This window comes from Capsicum annuum, chromosome 5 (genome assembly GCF_002878395.1).
Source record: "Capsicum annuum cultivar UCD-10X-F1 chromosome 5, UCD10Xv1.1, whole genome shotgun sequence".
NCBI lineage: Eukaryota > Viridiplantae > Streptophyta > Magnoliopsida > Solanales > Solanaceae > Capsicum > Capsicum annuum.
This window is the reverse complement of record NC_061115.1, coordinates 25,440,696-25,455,947: the sequence shown is the minus strand read 5'-3', so window position 1 is coordinate 25,455,947 and position 15,252 is coordinate 25,440,696. Positions and strand designations below refer to the sequence as shown.

At 32.6% G+C, this 15,252-nt stretch overlaps 2 protein-coding genes across 2 annotated transcripts; one reads left to right on the top strand and one right to left on the bottom strand.

Moving 5' to 3' along the window:
- Positions 1 to 4,602: 4,602 nt before the first annotated feature.
- LOC107872356 (PHD finger protein MALE STERILITY 1) lies at positions 4,603 to 8,723 on the top strand. The gene is made up of 3 exons (XM_016719096.2): positions 4,603 to 5,125; positions 6,273 to 6,561; positions 7,144 to 8,723. The coding sequence occupies exons 1-3, from the start codon at positions 4,816 to 4,818 to the stop codon at positions 8,549 to 8,551; spliced, it is 2,007 nt and encodes a 668-aa protein (XP_016574582.1). The 5' UTR covers positions 4,603 to 4,815; the 3' UTR covers positions 8,552 to 8,723.
- Positions 8,724 to 10,096: 1,373 nt separating this feature from the next.
- Positions 10,097 to 14,212, bottom strand: LOC107872355 (CASP-like protein 4D1). The gene is made up of 3 exons (XM_016719095.2): positions 13,997 to 14,212; positions 12,938 to 13,073; positions 10,097 to 10,464 (listed from the first exon to the last, which is right to left on the bottom strand). Exons 1-3 carry the CDS (start codon positions 14,188 to 14,190, stop codon positions 10,255 to 10,257), a joined length of 540 nt encoding a protein of 179 aa, XP_016574581.1. The 5' UTR covers positions 14,191 to 14,212; the 3' UTR covers positions 10,097 to 10,254.
- Positions 14,213 to 15,252: the final 1,040 nt, after the last annotated feature.

The window sequence follows — 15,252 nt, the reverse complement described above, 5'->3', positions numbered from 1 at the left end:
AGTGTGACATCTCGGGATAGGTTCTTGGGGCATTACATATCAGTAGCATTCCAGCTTCAGTTCAGTAATCGATTCAGAACTCAGTAATATTCCGTCAGTCAACGGAACTCAGGGAATTCAGTTTAGCTGAGTCAAACAAATACTATCAGTAACAGTTCAGTCAATCCTAGTATGAATTAGTAATCAATTCAGTGTCTTTCAGTTGGGAGTAGGATTCAGCACCTAGCGAACCTAGGGATGGGGGCTCACCCGCTAGCTAGGACTGAGATCCCTAGAAGCAACCCTTAAGTTCCAGAACTACGTAGCCAGCGTAGGTATGAATGCCACCCGTTAGATAGGACTGACATACTCTGGGATCACCCGCTAGTACAGGATTGGTCTCAGGGGTAACCCGCTAGATTAGGACTGACCCCATAGCAGTTGTCTGTACTCGTGGCACGGTACTGACACCCTTCTTGCTGGGGTTACAGGTTGGACCCCACTAGTTCAAATTCAGGGCATGTCGGTTAGATGACTACCTCCCACAGTCTCAGCTTCAGAATCAGTCTCAGCAAAAGAACTCAACTCAGTAGCACAAATTCAGAACTGTTAGATACAGTCACTCATTATATTATCAATGGATTTAGAGATCACCCCGCTAGATAGGACTGATCTCAGATTTAGCCTAATAGTATCAGTATCAGTACCAATAAATTCAGTGATCACCCATTAGATGGGACTGATCTCAACTACAGATAATTAGTATCAAGCACCATTAGATTCAGAGATCACCCTCTAGATAGGACTAATCTCAGATTCAGTTATTCATTTTCATTATCAGTATATTCAGAGATCACCCGCTAGATAGGACTGATCTCAACCTCAGTCAATCAGATATTAGTATCAGTAGACTCAGTTATCAGAAATCTAGTTATTAAAATTCGGTATTCAGTGTTCCTACGATTTCAGTTATAGTTTGTGCATTCATGCATGTGTCCTCATTCAGTATACTCAGATTATTTAGTCAGTATTGTTCATGCATATGAACCCCTGCATTTAGCCTTACCTCATCTAGAATACCATTACATTCCATCGTACTAATGCATACTTTTCTGCAGTATGGTGTTTTATACTATAGGTTCAGAAGCACGAGATCCAGAGCACCCTTAGCAGTTCAGATTCAGGCAGAAGCAGTAGACTTAGAAGTGAGTCCTCATCATTCGAGGATGTTCTATTATTTCATTATATTTCTAGATTCAGTATTTTAGGAGATGGAGTTAGTTGGGGGATTGTCCCATCAACTCCTTATTCAGACAGTTTGGAGGCTTTCAGACTAGATGTTCAGACAGTTACTTTAGTATTTTTGATACATTATTCAGTTGTATTTTAGTTTTGAACCTTATGGTAAGTTTTCGCCAGTTTTTTTCCTTATTTTTATAGTATATTATGCAGTGCTCAGTTACAGGTACCAGAAAAGGGTTAGCTTGTGGTCCTTTGGGATCATAAGCACCGTGTAGCATTCGGGGTTCAGAATCCGGGGTGTTACAGTTGTACTACTATATATAAGAATATCTATAAGATTTTAACTACCAAATTAAGCTAGTGGTAGACTTTACTGTTAGTTCTTCTCAATCTTTTTTCATTAAGGGAGAGAACATACTTGAAAATGTTATTATTTCCCATGAATTGGTGAAGGGATATTCAAGGAAACGGGTCTCTCCTGGATGTACTATAAAGGACATAAGAAAAGCCTATGATTCTGTGGAATGACATTTCTTAAGAATGGTGTTACTTGAGTTTGATTTCCCAACTCAACTAATTAAGTTGATAATGGAGTGCGTTGACATTGTCCAATATACTTTATTGATTAATGAGGGGATTTTAACTATTTTTTCAGGTCAAGAAAGGATTGAGACAAGGGAATTCTATGTCCCCTTATCTTTTTGTCATAGTTATGGAATACCTCCACAGAATATTGCATCATTCAATACATGAGCCTTAATTCAATTATCACCCTAGATGTAAGAAGCTTAATATCTTTCACATTTGTTTTGCAGATGATCTGCTCATATGTTGAAGAGAAGACCTAGAGTCTACTAAGCTACTGCTACATACTTTTTAATATTACTCAATAGTATCAGGATTGCAAAATAACCTGGACAAAAGCTCTATATACATTGCAGATGTGTCTGATCATACTAAGAATCAAATATTGATTGAGATTCAAATACAACATGGTGAAACTGCCTTTTAGGTACCTTGGGGTGCCTCTGTCCACTAGGAAATTATCAGTTCATCAATGCCTTTCTTTGGTCGAGAAGATGATTGCAAGAGTGAAGCATTGGTTATCAAAATTCCTCTTTTATAGTGCCAAATTACAACTTATCAGGAGTGTCTTGTTTGAGATGCAAACTTACTGGGCATAAATGTTAAAATTGGTCTTGGGCCTAACTCACACCCCAAAAGCTAGCTCATGAGGAGGATTGCCCAATACTTAACACTCTCCCGCACGCCTAGGCTAACTGTAGCGTAGACAACACGCACAGGCTAACTGGAGCGTGGACAATATGTATGGGGGTCCATGAGGAGGAGGATTGCCCAAGCCATATAAGGAGACCAAGAACCCTTTCCTCTTCCGATGCAGGATACTTAACAATAAATATTTTTTCTTGTCCAAGAATATTGTTAAAATGGTGAATGGTATTTGTAGAAACTTTTTATAGGCTAGAAGCAATAATAATTCTAGAAAGACACTTGTAGAAACTTTTTATAGGCTAGAAGCAATAATAATTCTAGAAAGACACTTGTAGCATAGAAAAAAATATGTCGAACTAAGGCACCTGGTGGGATAAATATTATTAACACTGATGTGTGGAACAAACCAACAATTTGTAGGTTGTTTTGGGCTATGGAACATAAGAAGGAAAAGTTGTGGATAGTTTGGGTCTATACTTTCTACATAAGAAGGAGAACCTGACAAATCTGAACACACCAAAGCAGGCTTGTTGGCTCATTAGGAAGATATTTGATGGAAGGACATGGTTTGCCAATAGTGGTGGTATGACTACATTGATGCAAACTACTTATTATACTATTAAGAAAGATTATACCACTTTAAGACCATCATACTCACAGGTGGATAGGAGAAGTGTAATTCAGGTGCAAGGCATACTAGCCAGACACCAATTTATAGTATGGATGGCACTACAGAGGAAATTTTCCACTGTAGATAGAGTTAAAAAATGGGGTATAGTTGTGCATCGTGATTGTGTACTATGTATCACTACCAACATGGAGACCTTTGACCTCATGTTCTTCTCTCCGCTCATATTTGGTCTACTATCTTGTGTTAGTTGAGCTACAACAGACAAATTGGTGACTGGACATATGAAAAAAATTGAATGATCAGCTGGACCAAAAAAAGCAGACCAAGGGCAGGTATATTGGCATTCTGTTTTTCAGCTAATATCTACAACATATGGGTTGAGAGAACACAACAGAAAATTTAATGCAGCAGGGGGCAGTGTTACACAAAGGCTGAAAGATATTGCATTGCAGCTGCACACTGAAGACCAAAAGCACCATAAATAGAGCAGTCAATTGAGCAACCTAGTAGGATATCCTAGATAGATAGAGACGGTTAATGTATTAAAGTTGTTTGTTTAAGCGGGTTTCCCTAGTTTTTTTGTATAGGATTGAAGATGAGCGTTAACTCTGAGTCACAAAGAGTTATCTAATTTGTACAGACTATTTTGGTTAATGGAAATTGTTACTATTGGGCCAAAAAAGAAATAGTGTTATTATAATTTTCATGCTAAAAATAATATAAATATCAACCCTTTTGGAAGTAATTACACTCTCTCCCACTTTTTTAATTACTTTACTCTCTTTCCCTATTAATATACATAATATAACCGACATATACTGGGATTTTTGTAATATGTTTAGAGGGTTAGAATTTTTTGTAATATTGAAAAAATAAGTTGTGTATTTGTATAATTTTTAGTTAATATATAGTTAGATGTCAAACCGGTGAATTACATTAAATTTGCGGTGGATTAAAATGGACTGAATTAATAACTTGACAAGTTATTGGACCACTCAAAAGTTAATTGGACTGAAATGAACTAAAATGGGGTCATAACTCAATCCAACTTGCTAAGTTTTACGAGCTTATTTATTCTTTTATATGTTTTCTTAGTACCTAACTTGTTATCCTTATTATGACTATATATACTATCAAATAAGAAGAAAAAAAATTAGTTGCATATTTTTGAGAAAATTTCTCATGGTCAATTTAGGCTATAGGCTATGTATCAATCCAATTTTCAATGGAATAAAATGTGGGGAGTTAATAAGGGGTCAACTTTAATAAGTGAACGTGTCATTAATCCGTCCAATCTGCTCACCTGCCCAATCTTGAGCTGATTGGACGAGTAATTTTTTATGGGCTAATTTTACGACCTCTATATATAATACACTAATTATACAAACTTTCTGCGTGCTTCAACTGACCATAGAATTTGCCGGGTGATTAAGCAATTTAAATGGTTAGCATTTGCCATGCCCAAAAGCATGGTTCCAATTTTAAAATACATGCATGTAACTCTTGCTTTTTGCAATAGATTTGCATAATATATAATTTCAAACATAGCTATAACCATACATTTTGAGTGACTCTTTTTTATTTTTGGTCATTTTGGCAAATTAAGTATGTGTGACCCTTTTTTAATTTCTCTTTAAACACCTAGGTAATGAGGTTGGTAAGTTGTAACTAGTAAGTAACGAACTCCCTTTAAATTTTCTTGAATTCATTCTATCTTTGGTCCTTCTCTGATGGTGAAGGAGATGAAGGAGATGTCGACTTTAGATCTAAGCGGATCGAAAAAAAGGAAGAGGAATATAAATGAGAAGGTGTTTAAGTTCAAGAATTTTGGTGAACAAGGGTTTCCTATAGAGTTTATAGGGTGCAATTTTGAGCAAAATGTTAAGCTTCTTTTGGAATTTGCACAACAAGAAAATGTTAGTATTTGGTCATTTCAGCTAGAAGTTCATAGACATCCACCAATGCATGTGGTTCTCTTTGTTGTTGAAGAACAAGTTGAGTTGTCCCTCAATCCCAATTGCAAGCATTGTCAATATATAGGTAATATCATTAATTATATGAGATTTGTTACAAGTTCATGTGAAGTCCGTAAATATAGATCGTTAAAAAAATCAATGAATCAAAAAAGGTCAGTAGTATATTCAGAACATATAGTGATGTAACTTCATTTGTTAGGTTTGTGTCTGGTGAAAAATGGTCGTGATCTGTCCCCATAGACACAAAATAAATAAATCAAATACAAAGCGAAATCACTAAAATCATGCAAACTTTTAAAAAATGCCAAGGATGAGTTCAATTTACTGTATATTTCTTTGCCTGCTGTTTCTTCCTCATCTTTACAACTTGCATATTCATTTTATACTTTCACAGTTTTCACCGCCTACTTTAATATGTTATAGCAGATAACCTGATATGTTTTCAAGATTATTATCCCACTTATCATATACAGTCGGTAGTGGTGGAGTCATTCTTGTTTAAGGGTTATCTAGTGTTGGCTGAAAAGTTACATTGTGTAAATAGGTAACATTTATGTGTATATACTATATTAGGGGTGACAAAATTAATCCAGGAAAACATGGCCCTCCCAACCTGCTCAAGTTTGGACGGATTAATACCCATTTATTTATTAGCTCAATTCATTTTGGTTCGCCTAATTCAGCACCTTTAAGATCTAGGTTAATATGTAGTTACCCATTTAGACCCCTCCGAATTTAATCCAGTCTGTTCATTTTTTGGCACCTATACATTATATGTTGAATCCCCTTGATTTCTTTGTATATTTACCTTTTCATATTTTTAGTCCCTTAACAAAAAAGGTAGTTCTTCCCCAACCATCGGTATATAAAAGTTAAACTCATTCTAATTAAATCAAACATCGTGAGATGAAAGAGTTACCCATTTAGACCCCTCCAAATTTAATCCAATCCGTTCACTTTTTGGCACCTATACATTATATATTGAATCACCCTAATTTCTTTGTATATTTACCTTTTCATATTTTTAGTCCCTTAACAAAAAAGATAGTTCTGCCCCGACCATCGGTATATACAAGTTAAACTCATTTCTAATTAAATCAAACAACATGAGATGAAAGAGTTGCTACCATCAAGTACTTAAGCATGGCCAAATTGTTTTTTTTTTTGAACTCTCATTATCTCATGGATGTAGTAATTAAAATGTAGCTCAGGCTGGGGCAACCATCTAATGTGCAACAAGAAGTACCATTTCATGTTGCCCACAAAGGACACAATTGCAGCTTGTGTAGAGGGAGGCCTAAAAAACAATATTGGTGGAGAAAATAGAAGTAAGTTGAATTTGATAGAAATAGAGGGTCATATGATGCATGGTGTGTTTCACTCTAATGGTTTTGGGCATTTGCTTTGTATCAATGGCTCATTGGAGATTGCTTCTTCTGACTTGCCTGGTCACTCTATCATGGACTTTTGGGATCGCCTTTGCATTGGACTTGGTGCAAGGTTTGTTATTCTCTTCATTTCATTTTAACTTATGTCACAATGTTTAAAGTTTGACAAACAAAGAATTTTAAAATTTATGGTCTTACACTTGTTGGGACATATTTGTAGCCAGGGAGGGAGTTGGGATGCCGCAGGAGGTCCCTCAACCACGATCATTGTTGAAAAAACTAAAATATACACACACACGCACCAACATTAATTTTATGTATAATGGATGTTGAATTTCTTTCTATTTCATTTGTTTACATGTTTGTAATTTGAATTTCCTTAATGAAAAATTCAATTATGCTATTGTTTGTAGCATAACATTATTTTCAAAATATAGAAAGACGTTTCTAGTTTTAGAACATACTAAACAAATGTCACATAAAATGATATAGAATGTTTACTAATGTAGCTTTGAACTTTATTGTCATATCAATTATGTCTTAATTTATATGCTCAATCAAACATCACATAATATTTTTTTAATCACTTCTTATTTTTCGAAAGGTCAAATGTTTAGAAAAAGATTTAGGTTATCAAAACGACTAATATTTGAGATCGGACGCATTAATGTCTTATGTTTCACTTGTTTTGAAGGAAAGTGAGCTTAAGAGATGTCTCAACAAAGAAAGGCATGGATCTAAGGCTACTCAACACAGTAGCCTATGGTGAGCCATGGTTTGGGCGATGGGGTTACAAATTTGGCCGTGGAAGCTTTGGTGTAACTCAAGAAACATACCAAAGTGCAATCAATGCCATACAAAACATGCCATTAGCCTTATTGGCACATCATGTAGGGGTCATAAATATTAATGAGATATTAACGGTGTTATCGAGGTACCAAATGTTATCTGGTCATTCATTAGTCACACTTTGTGATGCCATTCATTTCATGTTGGAGCTCAAATCGAGGATTCCGAAGGAAAGTAACCTTACCTCATGTTATCCGGGGTTATTGGTTGACACCACTTGTAGGTGGTCACCTAAACGCGTTGAGATGGCTATTAGGGTTGTTGTGGAAGCCCTAAAAAGGGCCGAGTCACGTTGGGTGTCTAGGCAAGAGGTTCGTGATGCTGCTCGTGCCTATATTGGTGATACAGGGCTCCTAGATTTCGTGCTTAAGTCATTGGGAAATCATATTGTTGGAAAGTACTTGGTTCGTCGATGCTTAAATCCAGTGACCAAAGTTTTGGAATACTGTTTAGAGGACATATCTAAAGCATTTCCTAAACAAGATCAAGGTTTTAGGGTTAATGACTCAAAAGGGAAACAACAATACAAAATCACATGGGTACAACTTATGAAGGACATATACTTCTTGTACAAGAATATTTTAAAAGAGGACAAGGGATTAATGTCCAATTATACGGGCGTCTTAGCTACAATTCCAGCAGCTTCTAGAATAATCCTAGACACGAAGTACTTCCTCAAAGAATACAAAGGGATAGAGGCGGATTCAAGAATTGAAGTAGACAAATCCAAGATTTACTGCGCGATTATGTTGGCAACCAAGGATGGATTTGGAGTAGAAGAAAAAGTAATGACCCCATTTGAGTGCTTCACATTAAGAAAAGATGTCACATTTGATGAGCTCAAAATTGAAGTGGAAAAAACTTTTGGGGCTATTTATCGGGGACTAAGGAACTTTGCTACAAGATCAATTAACAATTTGATGAGCCCGATTACTGGATCAGAATTGGTTTTTAATGTTATGAAACCAGGGAGCAAAGTTGTCCTAGGAGGGGTGATAATGTCAATTGATCATCATCATAATAATAACAATATTAATGGAGGGATATTTGAAGGAATTAAGAATAATATTATTGTGGATTGTCTTTGTGGGACTAAAGATGAAGAAGATGGAGAAAGGATGGTTTCATGTGATATTTGTGAAGTTTGGCAGCACACTAGATGTGTTAATATCCCAAATCATGAAGAAATTCCAGACATATTTCTTTGTAATAAGTGTGAGCAAGATATTTTACAATTTCAGTCATTACCTTAGATGATTTCTATCAGCAAAAGAAATCTTTAGAAACAAAAATAACATATATGTGTTACAACTTTTCATGCATTACTACTACTATTTGAGTTTGAAGAAATGTTTTATTGATATGGGAGGTACATTATTACTTTCTCTCTGTTTCCCTCTTCCTTTTTTTCTGTTTCATATTCTCTAATTATTAACATCCAGGTGAAATTGAAAGCTGGTCAATGAGAAAAGTTGTTATGGTATTCTATACATCTTATTTTGTTTGTTCGTATATGTATCATAGTCATGTAATGTACCAACGAGGTTAGGAATTTCGATAACGATATTCAATATTTATTGACTGTTTGGTCATGAAATTTTTTATTTTTTTTGAAAAATTATTTCACTTTAATGGAAATTATAGCGTTTGGCTATAAGAATTTCAAATTTGATTTCAAATTGTATTTGGAAAAATGAAAACAAATGAAACTTGTATTCACTTTTTTCACTTTCACTTTTCTCTCAAAAAGTAAAAAATAACTCCAATTTATATTCATGACCAAACACAACTCCAAACTCCAACTTCAACTCCAATAAGGCCCTACAACTCAAAAAAAAATTAATTTTCACGGTCAAACACCTACTTAATATATCTGTATAAAAATGATTTTTACCTATATAAGTAATATCATAGTTTTCTCTTAATATGACTCCACAACTGGTGAAATGTAAACAACTTGAATATCTGTTAATTGTATAAACTTAGGTGGATATATATATATATATATATATATATATATATATATATATATATATATTTATATTTATATATTCGTTTAAATCTTCAAAAATATCACTGAGTACATGTATGATCCTTCAAAAGTAATACATTTATTAATAACTCGACACAATTAGAATAACATTTTTGGAAAATTTTAGCAACATAAACTAGTAGGAGTATCAAATACATGTGTCATGATAGTACCTAAGAGGCAAGAGCTATTTATTTATATTTTTCCTGTTACTTCCTCCGTCCATCTTTACTTGTTCACTTTTCTATTTTGGCTTTATAAAATCAATAAATAATTTACCTATTTTATCCTTAGCATTAAGTACGATTCATCATCTGATACATTTTTCAAAGTATTAAATTTATTATATTCTAAGGATAATATGGTAAAATTATTCATATCATTTAATATTTCTTAATTTCTGTGTCAATTAGAAAGTGGACAAATAAAGATAGAAGGAGGGAGTAATATATTATTATCGACGCTCGGCAAAATATACAAAAGTTATATATTTATTATGTATATCATATGTACAGTATATGTATATTTACATTTAAATATACAAAGACTCTACACTTTCTGACTATACATTTATTTATATAGAATGTATACATCTCTTGGTTATTGTGGAAGTCATGTAAAATAATACAAACAATCAATAACTAAATGATTTGCTTATAATGATCACCAAAATAAAATTGCAATACACCTCGATCGATATAATTAAAAACCACAATAATTTTGTTTACAATTTAAAGCAAACAAACATATAAATATATGTGGGTGCACTATATTAATTATATTAAAACAAGAATTATCAAACAAATAGGGTAACTAAATTAAAAGGACATCGTGATGAATTAAGCATCCCACATTCACGCCGGGAATGACCGCAACCAGAAAGCTAAATTAAAGCAACTGTTTTGTTTCAACCTTTATGTATTATCATGATTCAGACTTATGGAGGCTCAAAGATGATAAAATAGAAGAAATTCCAGAACTCACAAGTCCAGCCCAAAGAAATGCAACTGGAATATACATCAAGTTCAAGAAATCGTGGTACTTTGAGTTGTCATCATTATAAACAATTTTCTTTAAATCCATTGTTGCACCTAATGCTGTACCAGCTCCTGTTGCTAGTATCCCAAATATAATCTGCATGAATTTAAGAAAAATTTAAACAGAAAAAGAAGTCACAAATGGAAAATAAAGTTTTACACCATCAGTTTGAGGAAAAAAAAAAGGTAAAGAAGAATTAACCTTAATAGCCACCCATCGAATCATTTAAATAAAAAACAGTTGGTGGATGTATGCTATATGTATAATGCATGTATCTTATGTGTATAATTCTAGATAACTAGATTATAATTTATGTATATTGACCAGAAAAAATAGAGAGGAATCCGGCCGGTTATTTGTGTAAAGATTTTAACAAGAAAAAGGCTTCTTATCTTTGAAAGGTCAGTTTAAAGTAATTTGGGAAAAGACTCAAATATGCCACTGAATTATCAGAAATGACTCATTTATGTCATCCGTTAAAAGTTGGGCTCATCCATGCCATCGCCGTTACAAAACTGGCTCATCCATGCCATTACTTTTAACACCCAGTGTTTAGAAAACAGCTTTGCCACGTGGCGGCATATTAGAGGTCTACGTCATTTTTTTATTTTTTTTAAAATTAATTTTTTTTTAAATTTTTTTTTTGATGCATTAAAAAGAATCCACCCAATTTTTTGATCCATTAAAAATTAGTTTGATCTATGCTTTTAAAATTTGAGATTATTTGTATATTGCCCAATATCAATAGTTTTTTTTCCCTTTTCTTACTTTCACGTGTGACTCTGTTCACAATACGGATCAATAATATGATTATCTCCCTTTGAACTAAGTTTTACTTGATTAATTACTGTTAATGAGTTAATTTTGAGATTATTTGTGTATCGCCTCATATCATCCGAGTATTTATAGTTACCAAGCTCATCGACTTTTTTTTTGGGTTGTATGCGGCTTAAAATTGTGGTCAAATATAGTAAATTGATCCATAGACAAGCAAAGACAATAAGACAATACATCTCATGCCGTCACTCTATCATCCTCATACCCATTTTGTAAAAATTTCAGTACAGTGGCGTTGATATCAATTATTGTGCTAATTAATTACCATAAAAAACTTTTAATATTGTATGATATCATTCGCTTTGAATCAAAATGACATTTTTTTTTTCAAGAGACCTTAAATATTCAACATTTTATAAATAATTTCATTTCTTCTTTACTTTTCACGTGGGACATTATTCTCTCAAACACTCATTATACTGCTCCCTTTCATATTTTTTAATATGTCGTTTAATGTTTTGACACAATCATATATTAAGATAATTATTTGACAATCAACATTAATCATTGGAGGTAGAATATTTGTCTTAATTACAATTATGTTTTTCTTAAATTACAATTTGATTTAATGATATAGTTACATAAAAATTGGTGAGACGTCATAGTTTTATATCCTTATATAATTAATTTTATGTGGTCCAATCCTAATTAAAAATTGAATAAAAACAATATATAAGTCATGCATGCAAGTTACAACTCACAAATATTATGTATGTATAGTCTTTATCATTTCATTATATACTTAATTCAATGAATTGATTAATTCCAAAATTTTATTGTTCTTTTCTCTTTAATGAAATAAAATATCTAAGAAGAAAGAATAAAATGAAGATGACATGGAATTTGTATAATATAGTCTAAGGCCAGTTGACATATATAAAAACAAAAGTAAATCTAATATATTTTTGATAACTTAGATAACATGGGAGTATATATTTGTGTGGGAGTATATAAAATAAATTAATGTATATTATATATATATGTGTGTGCGTGTTCATTGATTTCTTCATATATATTTTTATGTTATTTTAAAATCTTTTAATGAAAATTTTGACTCTATTATTAACCTAACCGTCATAGATCAAACTAATTTTTAATGGATCAAAAAGTTGGGTAGATTCTTTTTAATGGATAAAAAAAAATTAATTTTTTTTTTAAAATGACATGTACCTCTAATATGCTGCTACGTGGCAAAGCTGTTTTCTAAAAATTGGCTGTTAAAAGTAATGGCATGGATGGACCAGTTTTGTTACGGCGATGACATGAATGAACCCAACTTTTAACGGATGACATAAATGAGTCATTTCTGATAGTTCAGTGACATATTTGAGCCTTTTCCCAAGTAATTTCTTAAATATATTTTTGCGCAGTTTTAATCTTTTAAAAGTGAATACTTTATTATAATTCCAACATAAAAGATGAATACCTTATTATAATTCCAACATATTTAGCGAACTCTGTTATTTAAATGTGACTGGTTGTATGAAAACAAGGGATTTACATATGGAGAATTCACATTGGGAAGTGCAACTTTTGTAGTTTTTGATATATTTGGTTTATTTGTAATGTCCCAATAACAAATTAAATTATACTAATAAAACGTGTTAACTTGTATAAATTAAACATATTAGGAGGAAAGACTAATGAGACTCTTTTACTTTCTTTTTCTTGATACTTATAATTTATAAATATATAAATGAATGAACAAATGAGTGGAATTGTAGTTAATTACCTTGTCACCATAGAGTTCAATGTGTCGAAAAACCTTATGATTTATCAAAGGCTTCTTTCTGATGAGGAAATATATTGCAAATGGGATGTGCAACAGATTGTACACTGCTCCTGCTATCACAGCAAAAAGTGTATAGCTGCCCTAAACAAAAAAAAAAAAGAGTAAGTGATTTATTATTAATTGTTCAAAGTAAGGGTTAGAGCACCGTCGAACTCAGAATTTAGGGATCATGGGCTCAAAAGGTTCGAACACACATATTGATGCTCAAAGTTTTACGGTTTTACTTAAAATTAAAGCACCCAGCTAGTTTCTTGGTAAACTGAATATTTTTCTAAGTCTTATACCAATTTTCATACTTTTTTTGTACAATTATATACTTAGGCTATCTCAAATTTAACGAGTATCAAAGCACCAAAAAAATGATCATAGGTCCGCCCCTGGTACCGAGGGGTGGAGCTAGAAGCCGACGTATGAATTCAGGCACATTCAATAGCTATAGTTCAAATAATATATTTGATGTCAAAAATTCAGAATTCAGTTACCAACAGTTGATATCAACGACAGTAATGATATACCTAGTAGTCCTACAAGTGGGGTCTAAATAGGACAATGATTATGCTTATCTTACCCCAATCTTTTAGAGATAAAAGAATGTTTGAGAAAGACCCGCAACTCAAGAGCAGTAAATCAAAGTAATCATGGAAATAAAATATGACAGTAAAAAAGATATGCCGCCTAAAAGAGAAGGAATAAACAAAATAATGCAAAACATAAATTAAAGAACAACAACTACGAGAAAAATGTTAATACCATGATGACATTGTTCTTCAGATTATCGCCCAACCTATTCCGTTGAGGACACGACTTTAAATAAAAGGGTACGAAGGTCCCAGATTATGGTTAAAGAGTAGCTTCTCTAAAATTTCAAATTCAAATTCTAACTCCATCCATAAAGACTATGTTGTGATACAATTAAAGCGCTTTGACGATATCTTTGAGTATTAGAAGTTCACAATAATATTCAAATTTTGACTCCGCCTTTGGAATAATTTCAGTTACCTGTATGAGCGATAATAATCATAGGTAAGTCTAGCTCCATTACTAAAAGTAACTTCACTAGTTTGTAACACACCCCATGACACAAGAAGAGTAGCTATTGTTACAACTCTAGCACCTAATGTAATTAATGGTATTTTTGATGATGATGATGAAGAAGACTTCACATCAAAATTATACTGAGGATAATTTGACATTTTATAAAAAATTCCTAATAAACTCAAAGCCTTTAACTTATTTCTATCATATGAAAATATTCCTTAATCCTTTATATATGTATGTAGTTTCTAGAAGAAGCTTCTAGCTAGTATTATTGAAATGTGTTTTATATGTCAACTTTTTTCAAAGACCATCGTACGTTCTGAACAACCATATTGATTGAATCGAAAAGTGTCTTTTTGTTAGTGTTTGTTTTCTTTTTTAGTCATATTATTGTTGGATTCTTTGATAATATAAAAATGGATAGCTTTCAAGTGTATTAAGTAGTTTTATTTTCGTTAATTTGCCGGCTACGTACGCTAATAGGAGCACAAGTTTGAACCTTTAATTCAAGTGTAGAAACTATGGCTATTCAACTAAGTTTATATCATGAAAATGATAGAGAAAGATAGTTTTTTTGCGGAAGCCGAATATATCGAGAGCGATTAAGTCGCACTTATTATATCTAAAGTTAGCTATATAAATAGTAAATGACACGACAATAAAAAAACATCAGATATTTACGAGGTTCGGCAAAACTATAATTTCTGCCGACTCCTCGAACACAATCAACCAAATTTTATTTCACTCCAAAAGAATACAAGTGAAATACTACAAGAGAGAAAAGAGATTTAAATGCTTTAATGAGAAGACCAATCAGATGAGTTATAAATGAACTAAGTGCCCCTTGATGTCATCAGTGATATCATCGTTATGCAAATATCATCAGTGACATCATTATACAAATGTCAAAGTTCAACTTGTTAAACCATTTAACGATAGTCAAAGATTTCAACTACAAATTGAACTTTGACGTTTCATCCCAAAGAAGAATTATCTTTTTTTAAATGTTCACACTAGTTCTAGTCAAATGTTTACATTAGTTCTAGTCAAATATTCACGCTAGTTCTAGTCAAACGTTCACATTAGTTCTAGTCATATGTTCACACTACTTCTAGAATCTTGTTAAATTTAACAAGTTTTGCACTTAATTACGAATCTGTGTGCTTTCCTCTGCTTTATATTCCTGCATTCCTGCTTTACTCTGTTTTATATTCCTT

Excerpts from the sequence above, each read along its gene's own strand:
- LOC107872356 (XM_016719096.2), top strand. The coding sequence starts at position 4,816 with ATGGTGAAGGAGATGAAGGAGATGTCGACTTTAGATCTAAGCGGATCG. Across the intron at positions 5,126-6,272 it reads CAAGCATTGTCAATATATAG|GCTGGGGCAACCATCTAATG; the intron begins GTAATATCATTA and ends AATGTAGCTCAG. Across the intron at positions 6,562-7,143 it reads TGCATTGGACTTGGTGCAAG|GAAAGTGAGCTTAAGAGATG; the intron begins GTTTGTTATTCT and ends CTTGTTTTGAAG.
- LOC107872355 (XM_016719095.2), bottom strand. The coding sequence starts at position 14,190 with ATGTCAAATTATCCTCAGTATAATTTTGATGTGAAGTCTTCTTCATCA. Across the intron at positions 13,074-13,996 it reads GATTATTATCGCTCATACAG|CTATACACTTTTTGCTGTGA; the intron begins GTAACTGAAATT and ends TGTTTAGGGCAG. Across the intron at positions 10,465-12,937 it reads TTGAACTCTATGGTGACAAG|ATTATATTTGGGATACTAGC; the intron begins GTAATTAACTAC and ends AAATTCATGCAG.